General features: G+C 46.2%; 3 protein-coding genes across 4 annotated transcripts; 2 read left to right on the top strand and 1 right to left on the bottom strand.

Annotated features, from left to right (window-relative positions):
• Window positions 1-120: 120 nt before the first annotated feature.
• Window positions 121-6,632, bottom strand: atp6v1ab (ATPase H+ transporting V1 subunit Ab). Its single transcript, XM_029147172.3, has 15 exons — window positions 6,473-6,632; window positions 4,226-4,329; window positions 3,986-4,114; window positions 3,604-3,818; window positions 3,377-3,514; window positions 3,015-3,166; window positions 2,763-2,925; window positions 2,578-2,686; window positions 2,374-2,496; window positions 1,989-2,103; window positions 1,837-1,900; window positions 1,559-1,762; window positions 1,395-1,489; window positions 1,126-1,297; window positions 121-1,021 (listed from the first exon to the last, which is right to left on the bottom strand). Exons 2-15 carry the CDS (start codon window positions 4,305-4,307, stop codon window positions 929-931), a joined length of 1,854 nt encoding a protein of 617 aa, XP_029003005.1. The 5' UTR covers window positions 4,308-4,329; window positions 6,473-6,632; the 3' UTR covers window positions 121-928.
• A 1,127-nt stretch (window positions 6,633-7,759) lies between these two features.
• On the top strand, window positions 7,760-11,302 carry naa50 (N-alpha-acetyltransferase 50, NatE catalytic subunit). Of its 2 annotated transcripts, none has more exons than XM_055508467.1 (5): window positions 7,760-7,983; window positions 9,096-9,229; window positions 9,512-9,631; window positions 9,722-9,788; window positions 9,872-11,302. In XM_055508467.1, the coding sequence occupies exons 1-5, from the start codon at window positions 7,976-7,978 to the stop codon at window positions 10,047-10,049; spliced, it is 507 nt and encodes a 168-aa protein (XP_055364442.1). In that variant the 5' UTR covers window positions 7,760-7,975; the 3' UTR covers window positions 10,050-11,302. The 2 variants fall into 2 exon arrangements, with proteins under 2 accessions (XP_055364442.1, XP_055364441.1); XM_055508466.1 differs by having other exon boundaries at window positions 7,761-7,983; window positions 9,093-9,229.
• A 173-nt stretch (window positions 11,303-11,475) lies between these two features.
• On the top strand, window positions 11,476-20,605 carry LOC114853502 (basic helix-loop-helix domain-containing protein USF3). The gene is made up of 7 exons (XM_029146928.3): window positions 11,476-11,626; window positions 12,139-12,263; window positions 12,352-12,383; window positions 12,485-12,567; window positions 12,670-12,766; window positions 12,880-17,774; window positions 18,280-20,605. The coding sequence occupies exons 2-7, from the start codon at window positions 12,220-12,222 to the stop codon at window positions 20,101-20,103; spliced, it is 6,975 nt and encodes a 2,324-aa protein (XP_029002761.1). The 5' UTR covers window positions 11,476-11,626; window positions 12,139-12,219; the 3' UTR covers window positions 20,104-20,605.
• Window positions 20,606-20,796: the final 191 nt, after the last annotated feature.

Genomic DNA, 20,796 nt, shown 5'->3' with positions numbered 1-20,796 from the left:
GAGCGGCGGTGTCATGTGTTATGTTTGGAGGAACCATTTTTAAATAACAATTAGAAATTAATTTATAACTTCTCCATAATCTCTAACTAACTACTACTGGAAGCAGTAATGAAAGCTCTGGCCCTTTAAAAAGATGTTTTTATTTTGAGAACAGGGTGCAGGAGACTTACGTACAGAGAATTGCTGATATGTAGAGAGACCAGTTTGACAGCATCATTAAACTACGGCGCAAAACAAACAGACAGACACTGTTTGTTTCTTTCCCCGTGATTTTATTCTTTGGGCGAAACATGACTAAAGTATTGGACAGCAGAGCGTTGATCCCTAAACATTCACACAGCAAAGTTCACAACACGGCACAGCATGAAACAAGCATAAAAACAAAGAGAGAGAACAAAAACTTTTGCGTTGCGTTGTTATGCTGGCAATAAATAGACTGACCTTATTAAATTTATATTCAATACTCTTCTGTACAGATGGTCTATGAATTACAATACATCAACCAAACAGCAATTTCCAGGGAGAAGCAACACGGTTACACACGGAAATCTGAAAGAAACGAGGTGAAGAGATCTCTCTTTCATACACACACACACACACACACACACACACACACACACACACACACACACACACACACACACACACACACACACACACACACACACACACACACACACACACACACACACACACACACACACACACACACACACACACGCTTGCAAACACTCTTTCAATGACCATGCAGAGGATCCAGAGTCAGCCGATATGAGGCAACAAATACTAATGAATACAGTACATCTTTCTCTTTTCCCTCCACATGAAATTGTGTAAACACATCACCCACAACAGTAGCACAGGGGAACACGCAGGCTTTGGGGATATGACAGGGTGGAATGTGATTCTGCTGTGAGAGATGGGAGGCCTACTCCTCCAGCGTACGGAAGCCGTTCTGCATGTCCTCCAGCAGCTGAGCGTACTCGCCCTTGATCTTAGCCTCGCCGTCCTTCACCGGGTCCTGTGGGGTGATGGAGGCCACGAGTCATGCACGGAAACTTTTATGCCCCCCCCCTTCCCCTAACATAAATAATCAGGCTCTGAACAAAAGCGAGAACCACACACCTTGAACTTCATTGAGCTGATCCTGTAGAGGATGTCTCCCATGTGCTCCCTGATCATGGCCCAGGTGATCTTGTTGTCACTCTGAGCCGTGGTCTCGACGGCGTGCCTCGCCATGTCGTAGAAGGAAATCATGTTGGAGAGAATCCCCACGGTCTTATAGAAGGGACAGAACCTGGGAGACGCACAAAAGTAATAATTATTCTATCAATGTGTACGTTTCAGGCTTCTGTGATTCAGTCTGATGTATTTTATGTGAACCGTGACGTTACCTGTCGTAGGGAGTGTAACCGTTCTGCTGCAGGAAGTCGTCTTTGATCAGTTTGGCTACTTCCAGGGTGATTTTATCCGTCTCGGCCAGCGATGCCTGTTAGGGTTACAGACGTGAAACAAACCTATAGAAGTCAGATCAGAGATCAGACCCCTTCAGAGTTACCTTTCCAACAAGCTGCACAATCTCAGCCAGGTCCTCCTCCTCCTGAAGGATCTCCTTCGCCTTGGTGCGCAGGGGCACAAACTCAGGGAAGTGCTTGTCGTAATATTCATCTAAAGCGCGAGTGTATTTGCTGTAGCTGATGAGCCAGTTCACAGAAGGGAAGTGCTTCCTCTGAGCGAGCTTCTTATCTAGACCCCAGAACACCTGAGGGAGGAAACGACAGGCGCCTTAAACCATGTGGATGCCGGTGACAGCGGACACGGTGTGTGACTGCGTACCTGCACGATACCAAGCGTGGCTGAAGTAACGGGGTCAGAGAAGTCACCACCAGGAGGCGATACACTGGGAAAGAAAAGATTTAAAAAACGTTTTACTGAACAAATGAAAGACAGAGCCAAGTCTCCCTCTAGTGACGCAACGCTGTACTCACGCTCCCACGATGCTGACGCTGCCCTCCCTCTCAGGGTTGCCCAGGCACTTCACCCTGCCGGCACGCTCGTAGAAGGAGGCGAGGCGGGCGCCCAGGTAGGCGGGATAACCGCTGTCTGCAGATCAAGTTAGTGATTAGACCTAAACCAGCAGCTTTAGTTTGACCAAGAGTACAAAGCCTCATTTTAGACACTGAAGGAAGGACAGAGACTATCGGTCTTGGTCAGAATGAGCAGATGACCATAACTTTTAGTTTCCTTATAGAAAGCAGAACAGAACAGAGAAACACTGAAAATCTGTTTCTCGTTTCCTCATTTCCCCAACGGCAGGATCCCCGTCAGGAACCACTAGTAATGTTTTTAATCCCTAGAAAACTAGAGGTTTACCAGCAGGCATCTCAGCCAGACGGCCTGAAATCTCCCTGAGAGCCTCGGCCCAACGGGACGTGGAGTCGGCCATCATGCTCACGTTGTATCCCATGTCTCTGAAGTACTCAGACAGAGTGATTCCTACGAAAAAAAAGACAAAATAAGCCTGAGTGACTCATCTGCCACATAAAGCCCTTCACTACGGCTGTTGGAGATGTTTACCTGTATAGATGGAGGCTTCTCTGGCAGCTACGGGCATGTTGGAGGTGTTGGCCACCAGGGCCGTTCTCTTCATGATGCTCTCTATCTTCCCATCCACTTCCATAGTCAGCTGTGGGTCAGACCTCACAGTCAGTTGCTCTGATCACAAGTGTAAGTTCAAGGTTACCAGCACCGTAAATACGCACCTCTGGGAAGTCTCTCAGTACTTCTGACATCTCGTTACCGCGCTCCCCACATCCTACATAGACGATGACATCACTGTTGGAGTACTTGGACAAGGACTGGGAGATGACAGTCTTGCCACAACCAAAGGCTCCTGGGATGGCGGTGGTTCCTCCCTGCACACACCTTTACAAGAGGTACAGGGGGGAATATGTCAGACATCATCAGAAGATAAAAAAAAACAGAAAGGTTAAAAAGGAGGAGGTGTGACTCACGGGAAAAGGGCATCCAGCACCCTCTGTCCAGTCAGCAGCGGGTGGTTGGCGGGCAGCTTCTCTGTGACGGGTCGCACTTGTCTGACAGGCCACACCTGCACCATGGTGAACTTCTCCTTCACCCCCTCGAACTCCAGCTCCATGACCACATCCTGATGGACGGACACACACACACACACACACACACACACACACACACACACACACACACACACACACACACACACACACACACACACACACACACACACACACACACACACACACACACACACACACACCAACACACACCATCAACACAACCATCAACACAACCATCACTTCTGAAGGTCGCCAGCAACTGAGGGTTCTGCCTGACTCACAGTAACGTCGTAGTTTCCAGGTGGAGCCACGTAGGTGACGGTGCCCCGGTTTTTGGGAGGCAGCATGATCTTGTGCCTAATGAGGGAGTTCTCGTACACCATGCCGTAGATGTCTCCTCCTGTCATGTGGCTGCCAACCTACCGGAGAGAGGGGAGAGCCATGCAGACGGTAAATCGGACCGACTCGAAGATTCAAACCCATGACTGACGTGTGCACTGGCTCGTACCCGCAGACTCTTGCTGGGAGAAAACTCCCACTTGAGGTCTCGGTTGAGTGCACCGATGTTCACACCTCTGGGAATGTAGATACTTTTTGTGAGGTCATTGATGTCCTTCAGGGGTCGTTGGATACCGTCAAAGATGGAGCCCATGATTCCTGGGCCCAACTCAACAGAGAGGGGCTTCCCTGTCCGCAGCACAGGATCTCCAACGGACACACCGGCTGGACTGGGGCTCAGGAAAATCCACCAGTTTGCACAGTAGATCACAAAATCTACTATGAACTCAGTCTGACATCATTTCAATTATTTAAACATTTCTCCAGTCCTTTACTCTAAACAAAAGTTGGGTTCATAGCAAACAAACAAAACCCGGTAGGAGTCAGGATACACGTCTCCTCGTAGACCTGAATTGTTGCCATGTCTCCCTCCAACCTGATAATCTCTCCCACCAGCTCGCTGTGGCCCACACGGACGAGCTCGTACATGGCCGCTCCAGCCATGGCCGTGGCAGTCACGACTGGGAACACAAACAAGGTAAACGATCAGACAAAACGCCGTGAACAAAGGCGGCGGGGAGTGGATGAGTCTCTGTATGCCTCATTCCCGTGTCTGTGCACAAAAGGCCAACCTGGTCCGGAGACTCCGTGGACGTATCCAAACTGGCTCTCTCTCTCCTCATCCCTGATCTTGGGCAGCTTGGACATGTCCATCTTCGCTGGATTATTAGACTAACTGTAAGCAGAGCACAGAGAAGGAGAATGTGAGAGAGGGTAATGAGGGTAAATATTAGGATGTATTATACTTCTATGAAAGGTAAGATACATATTTAACAGCTGCTTACAGCATGACATTCAAATGACATTTCCATTTTGTTAGCAGAATAGTGCATTGAAATGTATTAGACATGTATTTTTTCATAATTATATATATTTTTTAAATCCTCTCATCAGCACAAATATGTTTGCTTAATGTGCTAGTACCCTAAACCAGGCACCGCCTCCTGTAACCAAGGAAACCACCAGGAAAATCCGGCAACATCACTGCTCACGCATCCACGTATCTCAGTGCTACAGAGTCTGCACACACGCACCCCTCAGGTTCAACACGACAGCCGATCATTATGACGACGTGTCCGAGCGACATGAGAGGGAATCCCACACAGCAGCATGTTTACCCGGCTTCCCTTCACAGGTATTAAAACACACGCTGCACCATTTTAATGCAGCCTAAGGAACTGCATCCTGCCCCCATGATGGGAATCTGTATTTCCTGTTGTCCCTCTCTATTTGTTTTTAGTTTTATGACATATTTATTTCACACGGGCCAAACACTGAGTCGTGACATAAACCCATCCCCGCACAGAGCTGACTGCAGATGTCGTGCTCACATTCCAGACCTGCTCTATCCACATCATACTGTGTATGACACACGCTAGACAAAGTCATTAAAAGCATTTTGGTGAATTTCTATATCCTTTTTTTTATTTTCTGTCTGACAACCGTATCACATGCGTGGCATCTGTGCCCTTTTCTTGTCCTTCCCCTGATACACAGATCTTCCTGTTTACGCTAGGCAGCTTAGACCATCTGTGCAGAGATGGGGCAGCGCCACCCTCAGGTCGATGCAGGAATGTCAGGAATCCTATCCTTGATGCTTTCCTTCTTTTCCTTTTGTTTGAATTTAATTAAAAACATAAAATATGAATTTTAAATTTGAATAAATAACAAGAGGGAGGATTATATCCGAAACACTGGAAAAACCTGGAATATTTAGTGTGGCTGAAAATTTGAAAGAGAAGGAGAACGAAGCAGTCAATAGATAAGAGCTTTTGTTCTAATCATGAGCTTTGCTATGTGTTTCATTACCACTGCTACAAACTGAACTAGAATTAACATATAAACCATGAAAATGTTACAACAAAGCAGTTAGTTCCTTACTTCCAGATTAATGAGTTATGAACAGACATGACACTTGATCATATGATGCTGGCACATGACTGAGTGGTCTGAGTATATGAGGCTATTTAAGGAAGGAAGTGGAAAATCTTGCATGGTGAAAAACTGGAAAGTACAAATAAAGGTTGGAAATACTGGACAACTGTAAAATCCTCCACATAAAAATTTTCCAGGTGCATACTGCAGCCGATCTATAACTAGTTCTGCTGATCTCTATGATAAAGAGCAAGAGACAAACCAATCCTCTAAAGCAACATGAGAAAAGGAAACTTCAGTTGTAAACCATTATCCGAATGCTTACAATCATTATTTGAGCAAACTAACCCAGGTCACTTATTGATCTACGTGTAGGATAATAGTGTCTGTGCAGAAATACCCTCAGAAATGTAGCATGTAAGTGACGTGGCCAAGCAAAAGACCCTGACACAGTGATGGTAACTGCAAACATCTAATGGAGCTACCGGGCTGCAAAGCTTCGCTGCATTAGGTTATATTAAGAGTGATTTAATGACACGGGAATAACCAGGTAGCTCACATTTGTTGATGAGCACTGCTCCGAGCCTTGGCTTTGAAACTGATCTCAGGACAGGATCTTTCAGACGCTTTCCTCAGTACCGCGTCACTGTCTCAACAACGTGAGCCTAAAATCCAGCCGATTAATTGAAAAGGCGTCTACCAGCAATATCCACTGCATCCCCCCATACAACACAGCGGCAGAAATATGAGCTAACCCCAAAGGTTGATCAGTAATATAAAACAGATAGCAACACTGGTCTCTCGGCCTGGTTGACAAGTCGCTTGCTTCATGGTCTTAACGCGACGAGAAAGCGAAACAATTCCACGGCCTTCCCACACCAAAGCTAGCACTAATTCATTATATCGAAAATACGCGACGCCGTCAAACAAAATGCAATATTTACCGCCTGGTGCTTTGCCGTGTTGCCTCAAGAGAGAAATGGTGGTTGCTGCGATGCGTGACAGCAGGCTGAGATCAGCTGACTTCATTCACTCGCTGCTCGGTTTTACTGCTAGGGCCCATGAAACCGCCGCCATTTTGGATCCGCCCAGGATCCACCGCAAAGATTTCTAAGTGCTGAACGCTAATAGATCGATCACTAGCGATTAGTTGTAGTCTACAGGAGGTTCTTTAATAGCATACATCACTACGACAACTTTACATTTAAGGCTACAAAGTTTTACATTCAAAAATAAATTAATAATACTAGAAACTATCGTATAAGACTGAGTAGCGGAATTATTGGTTCCCAGTTTTAAGAAGCTGTATATATTAAATTTTGCAATTTTGGATGACTTCACGGGTGTCACACCTACATCTACGTTAATGCGGTTGGTAGCTTTAAATGCTGCAGACCACTACTACCTTCAAGTTAAAGACTAGCTGGGCTATGTGCAGGCTATCTCTCAAGTGCTGAATATCTTTGAAGGAACGCTTGAGCCAAAATGGAGACGCACATACGTTTACGTTTTTTACTCTGTTAATGTGCCTTATTTCAGTATTTTGAGTAGTTTATTTTAAGCGTCAGAATGGGAAATAACACTTTTATCTCATATTATATTTTTTATGTTTTTATAGTTGCGTTGCCTTATCTTGTGTTAATTTCTGTTTATTAGAAAAATTAAAAAAATTAACAAACAAATTCTGCTGTGAAATAAGTAGTGACAATAGCTATAATTAACCTTTACTGTGTCTATGGATCTAAAGTTCATGCCTAAAACACTCTTAGGTATTTTAATATGGTTTGTACAAACAGATAACATTTAGCTGCGACCGCCAAGTCATAATCTTTGTATTTTTTTTTCAAATATATGCTGCATAGTAAACAAATGTGCTATATTGCAAACACACCATAGAATTTAGCTAACCCAGGTTTCAGTTTCTGAACTATGTAAAGCAGCAGCCGGTAAGAACCGAAGTTCACCAGCAGACTGACTGACAGACCTCTACTTTTACTTAGAAATACACAAACATCAAGTCTATAATGAGTCACGATGTCAAATGAACACAACAATTTCTTGCACTAGTGACAAATTCATATTTTTTGAACATTTTAAGGTTATTCTATTTAGTTAAATATCAAATGTTTACTTAAATTTTAAAAGAGCTGCGCATTTCTTCCAGGACAGAACCTGAGAGACAAAACTGAGGTCAAACTTTTATAATGCATACGTATGAAATACGTCACAGTGCTTGTGCGCATGCGAGGGTCAGGGTTGAGAGTCTCCACACAGTTGTGGAAGGAGTGCGGCGGCAGCTAAGCTAACGGCAACCATCGCAACTAGCTACATGTGGAGGGTAAAACGGGAGGCAGCCCCGACCCTAACTCTGTCAGAATTCCTCGTTTGTACCCAAAACAACTGTAAAGTCCGGTCTCGTCGAAAATAAGGGATAATATCTGTTTACAATGAAAGGGTGAGTGTGAGCTTTTAAGTCATTAATAAGTAGCTTAGCACGAGTAAAGTTTTTCATGTGTGTTTTTTTCTAAAAGGGGAGGCGGGGAGGACACGGCGAGGCTAGCTAGCTTGCTAAAGTACATTTATTCATATGTCGGACAGAACATTTAAACCACAGCAAGGCTGCCGAATCAGTTCTGTCGCGGACATTCTTGTTGAATTAATCCGCTTGTTGGCTATTTCAGTCTGCTACCCAGCGAAGCTAACTAGCTAGCTGCTACTGGGAAGCTGAGTCAGTAAACCCAGTCCAGGCTAAGCTACATAGGCAGGTCCCACATTTCTGTCAATTTTTGTCAAACAGACTCCGCTAATTTTTGGCGTGATCCAATACGCAAGGCGGTTAATCAAGGCACTGTACATGTCACTGCACTGTCCTGGGTATGATGCCAACGCGTGTCATATACCGGAACATCAACTTTAGAGTTCATGTAACCTGAGCTGTCAAAGTAACACATTGGCAGGGATGCCCCACGTCTTTACTCGCACATTTTTAGCTCAGGTCTCTTTCAGCTCATCTAATTGTTGAGATAGGGTTTCAGTCATTTCAGTTTGAAGGATGTTGGCACTGTACGTCCTGATGATCAGCACACGTGACGCAGCTCTTTTTGGAATTGTCTTCGTCCTAAAAATACCACAGTGAAACTGTCAGTAAGGCCAAATGGTCAGTTGTGTTTGGCTGACTTAGTGATTTACAAATCTACCAACATTCTTGAGGTGTCATAAAGTTTTGAGTTGAGTTTTTGACTTGTGCAATCAGTCAACTAAAACAGTGTCTAGAATATCAACTCAATTTACTTCAGCTGTAGTTTTTGGGAGAGTTGACTTTGACACTGTGACTCTGCCTTACAATTCCAGCCTCGATATGCACTTACTAGCTTTACTGGATCTCTTGCCTCCAGTATATAAACATGATGTAAATATTACCACACCCAGAAAGGCTTTGACCCTTGAACTTGGCCATAAACACAATTGTATTTTGGCTTATGAAGCTACTTTTCATCATTGCCAGACTTGGTCTGTTTTCTGTTGCTTATTGTCAGCTGTTTGACCGTTTTGATCTTGTTCCAGTAGCCGGATCGAGTTGGGGGATGTTACACCCCACAACATTAAGCAGTTGAAGCGCCTGAATCAGGTCATCTTCCCTGTCAGCTACAACGACAAGTTTTACAAAGACGTGCTTGAAGTTGGAGAGCTTGCAAAGCTAGGTAAGAGTGATCAGTCATGTAGCTAACTCACAGATAAATTTAAAGAAATCTCTATAACTTTTTGTCTTCCACATATTATGGTCACAATTATATTACTAATAATTTCAGTTAACAATACTTTTATAAACTTTCACCTGTTAACTAATTTAGATCATAGACACCTTTTTTATTGCCAGAAAAAAAGTTTCATGCCCTCATCCATTATTTGATGCATTAAAAAATAATGCACTAATGTAAATTAATGGGTTTTTTTTTGAGTGTTACCTTGTTTTTATCTTGCAGCATACTTCAATGACATTGCAGTTGGAGCTGTGTGCTGCAGAGTGGACCACTCTCAGAACCAGAAAAGACTGTACATCATGACCCTTGGCTGTTTAGCACCCTACCGTAGACTTGGAATTGGTAGGGCCACTTTATTTTCTAGATGATGTTGTAGAGCACTTTGTTGTCTTGTGTTTACGTTTTACAATTTTCCTTTCTCACCATTTCTAGGTACAAAGATGCTGAATCATGTGCTAAACATCTGTGAAAAGGATGGCACTTTTGACAACATTTACCTGTGAGTTTACTACATTGCACTTTAGAATATGGTTTATTCTACTATTATAACACTGAATAAGTTATTTTTTTCTTTTAACTCAGTCATGTTCAAATCAGCAACGAGTCAGCCATTGACTTTTACCAGAAGTTTGGTTTTGAGATCATCGAAACAAAAAAGAATTACTACAAGAGGATAGAGCCTGCAGATGCCCATGTGTTGCAGAAGAGCCTGCGCAGTCCATGTGCACCCCCAACCGGAGAGCTTCAGAAGGCAGAATAAGGACACATCTTGTGCCCACCACAGAAACAGAACTGTGACAAATGCCCCAGGGTCAACACATTCAACACTTTCTTCAAAGGACGCTAAAAAAACAAACAAAATTTAAAGTACAACATTTGATGCATTTACTTTGCAAAGGGGTCCTGTTTCGTTTTTGCTAATCTTATGGCTCCCCCTTTCTCATTCAGATGACAAAAAGGTCTGTATTCAAAGATGTTCCCATCGAGAAAGTTGCCAACTTCAGTTTTAGACTTAGTGGAAAGGGATGTGGTGTTTGCAATCGTACTTTTGTTGTTTTAGTTGTTTTTTACGCAGTTATTTACAGGGGACATATCTAAACTGTTAAGCAAAAGAGAACTGTTCATTTAAAGCAGTAAAGTGTGTGGATGACATTCACTGACACACATGCTCCCAGCTTGTCAGTTTGGAGTGATGCTTTGAGGTGTAACATGGAACGGTCAACTCTATTTCCTCACCAGCTCAGTCCTGGAATTTATGCAGAATTAATCAGAGTAGTATGTTGATTTATCAAGACCAGGGGGAAAATGTATCCCCTTGGAACAGTCTCTAGGGAGGCTGAACGGTTGTGAGGTGGTGGAAAGGAGTGGTCACCACTCATAATTTCTGCATAACTTTATTTTCCAACCTGTTAATTTAATTCCCTTTCAGCTGTTTATTTTTATTTACATCAAGATGGCAAATGATTTAGAGGTTCTCCCGGGTTTACAGCTAAGAGTGATATCATTAGGTGATGAAAGAAACCAACTAAAATTTGTTACATCCATTGTCTCTCAGAGAGCTCTTTGCAAACTTGTGAGGGATGTCAAAATAACAGATTGGCTTTTTGGGTTGGATTTGGGCATTATTTTCAGTCGTATAATGAGGGGGTGTGAGGATACATGTCTCTGAACACATGGATGTGTTTTGAGACATGATAACTCAAACTCCTTTGGCACCTTATGTAGCCACTTTGCAGAGATGGTTTTCTCAAACTTCCAGCCTCAGGCAGAATCTGTTGTTGCAAACACCTCCACTTTGGTTTTGAGGCTCTGTTGATAATGTGTTTAGTATGGTGTCTTAAACAATGTATTACCCAGAGGAAACTCTGACCCCTCTGCATGCACGGAGAGTTGTGTCCTCTCCGATGTAGTATAAGCATGTTTTTCTTTCTTTGAAGAATTTTATCTTTTCTGGAGCTCTATATTGTAAGACTTTTTAACGTCTAAATAAAGGATTTACTATTTGCAGTAAAATTTGTCTGATGGTCCGTATATGCATAGCAAAGCATCGTAAATGCGTAAAGTCATTTTAAACAACAGTACACATGTGTTGGTGCATTCAATATAAATCCGCCCAACGTTGTGTCTCTCCACTTTATGATTGGTTGACACCATGTATATCCGCGTTACCATTGGTTGTTAGCTCAACCAGAGCCCTCCCTTCACTTCATCGTTAGGTAGATCTAGATTGTTTTGAGAGATGAGTTGAGCTGAACGCTTTGATAGCTAACAGTTGGCTAGCTTTTACTGTCAAAGTTCTCGCAGCTGTAGACAGTCTCCAAAATGTCGAGGCTACAGGTTAGTGGGGAGTACCATCCATTAGTAACCCTTATCAGCGCGGACGTAAAGAAATCCGCCATTAATTCTGTAATAATTCTATCGGTCACGGTAAAACAGGCTAGCAGTTAGCCGGCGAGCTAACAGAAAGCTAGCTAAATAGGTACTTGCTCAGGATGCTAGTTTCCTGTTTGTTAAATAAGTGACGGAATAAATATAGAAACAGTGTAAACCACGAGTCGCTCACTTAAACTGTATGTGTAATTCGTTTTGTGTGTGTTTAACTTTGCTGTAGTGGATGTGTGTGAGTATAGTTTTTCAGCTATGAATTTAGGTTAATCTACTACAGTTTGTTAGCATCCAATAACTAGTATTAGAAGCTATGTGCGGTTTCACTATAACATTTCTACAAAGACTATAGGACGAGATCAATTTAGACTAATTGTATAGAAAAATCTTCGGTTCTGTACATTTACCCACTGTCATCAAACCTATTGGTAATTCATACTGTGTCGGGATGCTTTTCCTTGCAGAACTTGCACGGAGAGAAATTGAGATACAGCTGTTAGATGTATTGATCGGAACCTTATCTATCAGGCAACTGTTGGGACAGGATGCCAGAGATGACTGAAACGCAGACACCTGGTCGTAAACCCAAGTATGCATGTTACATATCTGCTCATTTTGTATTTTTCTAAATCTCTGTAGAGGCAGTTGAATATTTGGATTATTTCTTGTTTTTGCAGGAAAAAGAAAAACAAAGAATCTCATAATGCAGGTAAAAAAGGCTTATAATGTTTCTGTTAAAATATTGCTGCATTATCTTCTTAACATGGCCCTGAATCTACAGTGAGATTAAAATTCAGTCTCCTTCTTTAGTTGAGAGGCACCGAAAAGAGAAGATTAATGCTGGGATTAACCGTATTGGTAATCTTCTCCCCTGTTCCCAGGCACTGAAACAGGTAGGAGAAAAGCTGTCATAGGTTGGGTTAATCACCAGCATGTCTGTAATATACTTGTTGCATGACATATTGTGCATAGAACCTTTATCTCCCTGTTTGTAGAGTAAGAACATGATCTTGGAGCAAGCATTTCGCTACATCACTGAACTAAAGAAACAGAATGATTCAATGCTACTGGAAGGAGGGGATAGAGTCCAAGGTAAAGTTTTGTACACCTGGTTCACATAGTTTATTTGAAGTATATGTGCACTTCATTAATTACAATGTGATCAAGTCTAATCTATTGATAATGTGTATTTGATCTCTGTTCAGCGGAGGAGATCCGTCGGTTGCGTCGTCAGTTAGAGGAACAGAGGAAAGAGAGTGCTCACTACATTGAGCTTCTCAAAGCCCATGACATAAACCTCTTAGAAGACCCTACTGTGCACTGGAAGGGCAAACAGCGCTGTGCCAAGGTTGCAAAGGTGACTCCCACCCACCAACTACCGAAGGGGATTGTTGTCTATTCCAATGGCAATGTGACTTGCCCTGCAGGGAAGGAGACTAGCCCAGGCAAACCGCCTTCGGAAACATTAATTCTTCAGCAACCATCAGAGGTTGGTGGCAGATTAAGGGTTAATGGTACCCTGTTGCAAGTTAATACCTCTTCTTCAACTCCTGCACTTCTCCCTGGGTCAGTCGTCACACCAACCCAGTCTACGCCTAGCCTGAGAGTGGTGGAGCAGTGTGTTTTGGAGACACCATCTCCGGCCCCAGCTCTGCCACCCTCCGTGTCTTACATCACCCTTCAAATTCCTACAGATGCAACTGCCCTTACCCAGCAACCACAGACTGCTGCCCCAGCCAACTCGCTGGCAATAGCAGCCACTTCAGCCTCACAAGTCCCAGCTGAAAGCTCTGTTCCACCTGTGTCTAATCTAGACACATTCACCCAAAGTGTAACCACAACAGCAGCCTCCGACACTTGCTCTAGGGTGACACAGGAAACCTCCATAAGGACTTTAAGTTACACAACTAACACAGATAACCAGGCGCTTCTTGGATGTGGAGCAGCAGGCAGCACCCAGACTACATGGACAACACTGCAAATGGCAGGAAACACGGTGCAGCCAGTGTGCCAGAGCCTTCCAACTGCAGACGTTAGCAACAGTCTGCAGGCTGTTCAGCGGGTGACTGTGTGTCCAGCCAAAACGTCTGTTCAGCCTATTCAAATACAGATGCAACCACACGTGCCTGTACAGCAAGCACCCATCACAACTCACATTCAAGCAAAACCCTTTCAAAGATCACCTCAGCTACAGCCAGCAATCCTTAGCCAGGTACAGACTCAGCCTGTCTTAGCCCCGCAGGCTCAATGTGCTGTTCTCCCCCAGTCAGCCGTCATGCCCCAGCCAGCTGCCGTGGCACATCCTGCTGTTGTGTCGCAACCCCAGCCTGCTTTACTTCAATCAGCATCATTAGCTCCACGTCCTCCAACGGCGCTCATTCCTCAGCCTCAGGCTCCTGTACTCCCCCTGCTCCAAACCATGCAAGTGCTGCAGGTGAACCCAACCAGAGCTACACCTTCAGGTGTAACAGCACCACAGAACACTAACAACCCAAGTGTGGTCATTCTTCAGCAAGCTAGTGCCTGCCCAGCCCAGTCAATTGTAAGGGAGGATATGGCCAATCAGGCACCATGTCAGCACATTGTCATCATCCAGGCTCCTAATCAGGCTGCACCTGCTCCTCAGAATCCACAGATTAGCATGGTGCCTGCTGCAGTACCTGCTGTGTCCACTCAGCTATCCACAACCAGCAGCTCAGTCACTGCCACAGCTTTGCAGAGTGTTGGGGGAAAACAACTGGTGCACATTCTCCCTCGTCCCGTTCAGCCCCAGGCAAATCATTCTCTTCAGGCCACCCAGGCATCCTCTTCACTACCAGTTCCTCCAACCCCACAGACTATCACTGTCAACGGCCAGGTATTCGCCTTGCAGCCAATGAAGACATCTGACAAAGCCAGTTCCCAGGGCCAAAGTACCCTTCAGCTGGTCCAGCCCACCACAGCTGAGGAACCAAATACTAATGTTGCTCTTAACAGTTTAGGGGCTCTAAGCAGCCTCAACCAGAGCATCTCACAAGGGATTTCGCTTTCCATTAACACCCAAAACAATGGCAATCCTCCAGCTACTTCTTGTTCAGTGGTTCAACAAAAGCAACAGCAGTTTCCTGCTCCAGCATCAGCTCCTGGAACAACAATTGCTATACCTGCACAGCAGCTACAGACCCCTGGTTTGAACCCAGTCACACCTGGATTGGAGGTGAAAACTTCTGGAAAGAGGCAAAATGCAAATTTGAATACAAAGAGAGCTACTAGACGGACTAAACTTGCCAAGAAAAAAGACCTCAGTCAGCAACAGCCTGCTGCTGCTGCTGCTGCTGCTGCTGCTGCTGCTGTATCCACCAAGGCCCCGGAAGCTGCAGAAGACAGTCCAATAGTTCAACTTACAGTACCTCAAGTCACAGCCATTCCATCCACGTGTACCACCACTTTCACAACTACAGAAACCAATAATTCGAAACAAAAGGTAACATCTACTCAGAACACACTTAAAATGATTGTGTGTAGTGAACCGCCTCATCCACAGAGCAAAAGTTCCCTCAGTGCACCTCAGAGTGATGGCATCAGCCGTCACGCCAACACCGGTGGTTTAACGACTGCAGCTACAACTATCAGCACTTCATCTGTGAAGTCAACAGTTAGTGCAGCTGCGGCCTCTGGGATTAAACCAGCTGTAGCTTCTGACAATCCTTCAGCTGTAAGTAAACTCCTAGATCCAGAAGTTCAACAGCCAGCCACCAGTGCAGAGACTGATGTAACGCCAAGTAAGTCTTCTCCCATCACTGCTGTTTCTACACAGAGCAGATCTGTGGTCAGTTCTTCGTGTGCCACTGACCCTCAATCTACAACAACCACTTCCACTGTTTCTACTGCATGTCTGACTCCAGCCTGCCCCAGCAGCATCTCAGCAGCTGCACCGCTTCAATCTGCCGCTCAGCCAACTTCAGTATTTCATCCTGAGAGTTTGAATGCCCGCAACGCTCTGCAGAGTGATAGTGAGTCTCTTTCCACCACTGCAGCTTCTTTGTCTACAACCAAGACTGTCTCCACTCCTGTAACAGCTATTCCTGCAGTTGCAGTTACAACAGCAAGTTCAGAAATCAGGAAACGGGTCGGTACTTCTAAATCTCTAGCTCAAGAGACTGACATCATGTCAAAGATTCCCTTAAATGGAGTTGACATCAAATCATCCCAGCATCCTAGAGGAGGAAGGGAGGCTCAAGACGAGAGACTTTCCACAACAGCAGAGAAAGACGTTTTGCTGGCAGCTGATACAGCCAGTAGAAAGGACTTCTCGGTTTCTCAACAAGTATATACAAACCTTGACAATCAAACTATCGAGAACCCAGTGACGTCTAGCAGACACACAGATTCCCCCATGTCTACAGTGGCTGGGGGTGGCAGAGGGTTCTCTGTGGCGTCCATGCTCCCCCAGGGTCACAGTATTAGTTCCTCTTCCGGCTCCTTTGGAACATTTACTTTTACATCTGAGCAGGCAGAAATGCTGGCCTTGGCCATGCTAGAACAGGAAAGCCCTGAGAGGAGGAATAGTGGCTGCTCTGGTGACAGCACTGCTTCAGCCAACCCCAACACAGCCACATGGGAGCACCCTCAAACCCCACCAGTGTCAAGCAGTAAAGAAAGAGGCCCAGCAGGACAGCAGGTGAAAGTGACTAAGCCTTTGGACACGGGTAAACCCTCTGTCCAGGTGTCTGTAAGAGGTCAGGCTGGGGAGGGGTCTGTCAGTGGGCCCAGTGGAAGCAGGCATCCACAGAACATCTCGTATTCTCAGTCTCAGACTCTCCCCCAGGTTCAGCCTCAGAGCTCATCCCAGACTGGCACCGTGGCTAGCCTCAGTGTAAACAACCTGATCAGGCCCAGCTCTAGTCAGCAGCCGTACACTGGCTCTCCCAGTTTGCCTGGTCACCAGCGATCAGTTCCCTCACCTGTCGGGACCTCAACCCATATATCCCAGCCGTCAAACAATGCTCTGTCCCCCTGCTCAGGTGCCACCCAGCCAAATGAGTATACCCCCTTAAAGAATGCATTATTGAGGGCTCAGGCTGGAGTTGGTGTGAGCGAGCGACAAGCGAAAATCATCTCTAAGCGACAGGCAACGGAGGATGTGATGCTGAACCCTGGAAAACGACCCAAGCCTTGCCCTCCATCAGCTTCCACTGTTAGTCATATGGATGTGAAGGCACCAGATCACAGCCAGATGATGGTGGGACAGCTCCCACCCACCTCCTCTTCTTTCATGTCCAGAATTAATTCAGAAGGTGGAGGTTCTCTCTTTGCAACAAAACCTTTTATGAGTCCAGTGGTTCGAACCACAGATGGCCACTGCCCACCTCAAGGACCCCCAGAGCAGAACCAGCCAGGGGTGCTCCATATGCCCCAGGGTCATCCTCAGCATGTGTTATCCCAGTCCGGTCAGCACCTGGGAGGAAACCTTTACATGAAGCAGCAGCAAGAGCAACAACGACACCATCTGTATCATCATTTGCAACACCACCTGACACACCCTGATCCTGCACAACGCCACTCACTGCATCAGAGGGCACTTCAGCAGCAGCAGCAACAAGATCAGCAGCAGCAGCAGCAGCATGTCCAGAAGAAGCGTGGACTTGTCCGAGGCAGTCAGACAGGTTCGCCTGCTGGTCTCCAACAAAAGCAGCATCACTTGGAAAAGTCTGGCATCCAACAGCAGCAGCACTCGCATCAACAGCAGCAACCACAGCATCAACAGCACACTCAGCAGCAGCAGCAGCAGTCCCAACATCAGCAACAGTCACACCAACAATCACAACAGCATCAACAGGCAACGCAGCATCAACAGTCTCATTCTCAACAGCACCAACAGCAGCCGCATCAGCAGCCGCAAGGGCAGCATCAACAACACCCACAACAACAGCAGCAGCAGAGCTCCCACACCAGACACCAGCAGCACCTTCAGCAGATCCAACAACAACAACAACAACAACAGCAACAGCAGCAGCAGCAGCAGCAGCACTTTAGACACCAGGACAAGAGCTGTGAAGCTGTGGCAGCAGGATCCAGGGCCCTTCACAGCAACCACCTGGGTCAGCAGGAACACCTGAAGGTGAGCTGGGCCTTGGGGACTATATGATATAAAATCTGTAAGGGGTCGTCTATGCTTTTTACATTTATTGTGTGGCAGTAAGAGTTCATTTTAGAAATGTGATGTAACTTGTATGGGCTATTTTAAACTATTTACCACAGGACACCACAGTTACTCCTCCACTGAAACATTTTTTTAAATAAAATTGTTTGCATTGTAAAAGCAGGTCCACCCCCTTTGTCACTGTTAAGACATAGGAATGACAATTTATGGCTGCAAGTCACTTCCAGTGCAAAGCAAATGAATTATTGTAACATCTCACTTGCTCTCTTGAATTTATACTGTGCATGTATATAAATGTCTGGGAACTGTCAGGAAGGAATGTTTTAATTTATGCCTTTGGGTGGGTGCAGCGTCACTAACGGTTTGTACACAATAACTGTATTTATTGCTGACATTGTTTCGCAGCACCAAGTACAGACTGCTGTCTCTAAATAACTAAATAACATTATTTGTTTGCCCTCAGCCTGGTCAGGACCACAATGCTATGCAGAGGATGATGAGCTCTAGGACACTGGAGCAGCAGCTCATCTCTCCTCCCACCAATCCTGTGTCGCGGTCGACGGATCTGGCCTGTGCCCCGTCGCGCCAAGAACGCCACCGTGTTTCTAACTACTCTGCAGAAGCTCTCATCGGGAAAAGCCCCACAAGTGGAGACCAGCAGCAGCCGCAGCGCATGGGTCTTCACCTTCAGCCCGGCCGCGGTGCTGCACAGGAGCACCACGACCTCCGTGGTTACATGGACACGTCGCGAGGGAAGGCCAACATAGCACACAACCCACAGAACCGTCTGCCTTCGGACCACGCAGGCTCTGCTGATATACAGCGAGTTTCAGAGTGCCCACCCTTCAAGGCAATGGGGGGAGGGGGAGGAGGACATCAGCTGGGCGGTTTTGACCCCCAGGTGTCCCGTGGGAGTGACATGACACCCAAATCAGTGCAACCATCTCAAAGAGGACCTCAGGGGCAGCAGCAGGGAGGGTTCAGGATGGGTGGGGTCCCTCCAGCGGATGGCAGGAACCGCAGTGGCTACAGTGCAGCTCATTCTGGCTCACAAGGAGGACAGGTTGGGCCACCGCTGACCAGAGAGCAGGAAGGATGTCATCAGAGTTTCATGCAAGGTCTTATCCCCCCCCACCTCTCTGAGCAGGGGAACCATCAGCGAGCAGTGCAGTGCTGTCCCCCTGTGAGCATGGAGTACACGTGTGTGCCCGGGAGCTCGACCGTTGACATTCAGGCCAAGGCCTCCAGTCCCAGTGTGCCCCAGACGCAGAAGCCTCCAGCAATGCGGCTTGGCGACAGCAACAAGGGCCACATATCTCAGGTCAGCAGTAGCATGCACGGAGGCTCAGGGGTGCGCGGAGGCCTCCCACACCCTCCGTCCCCACACAGCAGCTCTGATCCTGGACGCTCCTCCGCCCCCTCCAGGCCTCCCGCTGCTGTCAGCCAGCACTCCCGTCACCTTGCGCGGGAGAGCCAGGCCACCAAGCTGAGGCCGGGCGATCGACCTCGGTCGGGTGCCCTGAGGCCAAGCAACCCGTTTGAGCCGGACGGCCACCTGCCTCTGCCCTCTGGAGGAGGGGTGCTGCTGGGCCGGCCCCAGTCTGGAGGAGAGGCGCGCCGCAGCACCATCGTTCGCTTCATGGCCGAAGGCGCACAGGTTCCTAGTGAAAACAACCTGGTCCCTGACCAACACATAGCGCAGAACTTTGGCTTCCCCTTTATTCCAGAGGGAGGGATGAATCCTCCACCGCCCATCAACGCTAACTCCACATTCATCCCCCCAGTCAGCCAGCCTAACACCTCCCGTACACCCTCTCTCCTGCCTGTGGAGCCCCAGAACACTTTGCCCTCCTTTTATCCTTCATATTCTCCAGCAGCCCATCCGAGTCTTCCTAGTGACGTCACTCTTCAGTACTTTCCCAACCAAATGTTTACTAGCCCAAGTGCCGACAAGAGCAGCGCTCCTCCGCTTAACAACCGCTTCGGGTCCATCCTTTCCCCACCTCGCCCTGTTGGTTTTGGCCAGGCCAGCTTCCCCTTGCTCCCAGAAATGCCCCCGATGCCCATTGCGAACTCGTCCGGCATCACCCCTCACATCTCCAACTTCAGCCTCACCTCTCTCTTCCCTGAGATCGCCACAGGCATGCCCACGGACGGCTCAGCCATGCCCATGTCTCCCCTGCTCTCGCTCTCCAACACCTCGTCTGCTGACTCGGGCAAGCAGCCCAATCGTCCTGCCCACAACATCAGCCACATTCTGGGCCACGACGGCAGCTCTGCCGTTTGAGGAGGGCTACTGCTCAATTTGATTAGCTAGCGGTTTTGAGAGAAGTTTAATTTATTTAATTTTTTTTTATTTTTATGCTCAGATAGTGGTGGTAAAGCAGCTGAGGAGCAGTTTCTAGGCTGATAACGCCACAGTCATCTGAAAGTTTACATGTTTTTACAGTTTCAGTTTCAGAAATGCTTATGCCCTTTGGCATATGTACTATGTCTTACTTATTTGTAATATTTAAAAGATTTTACTGTAAGCAGATATAATCTTGTTGAAGTCAACTGGTAGTAAAACTAAATCAAATTTACGTTTAGAACTTGAATTCAGTGTATTCTGGATTGATGAGAACGCTGCACAGTTACCTACCAATGTACAGTAATTTACTAACTTATATCTGGTTCTTCTGTACAGAATCTGTTTTCAAGAGCTATTTTGTAAATACCAATGTTTCATATCAGAATTGATTATGTATTTGTAAATACAAAGTTGATTAAAGTTTATAAGGAGACCTTTGTATTCGCTGCAATTGGGGATGTTTAGTTGTATATCAGCCACCACTAGGTGGCACTTGAACTACAAACTTGATTTTTTTTTTCTAGCTTGGATTGTTGCAAGCTGCAGACTTGGGACAATCAGTGAACACTAATGTAGGAGTGGCCTCTATTTCAGCAAGAGTGGATTTTAAATCTAAGTTGCCACATCTGT

The sequence above is a fragment of the Betta splendens genome, chromosome 4, assembly GCF_900634795.4.
Source record: "Betta splendens chromosome 4, fBetSpl5.4, whole genome shotgun sequence".
Taxonomy (NCBI): domain Eukaryota; kingdom Metazoa; phylum Chordata; class Actinopteri; order Anabantiformes; family Osphronemidae; genus Betta; species Betta splendens.
The sequence above is the reverse complement of the archived record's forward strand: the minus strand, read 5'-3'. Positions and strand labels throughout refer to the sequence as shown.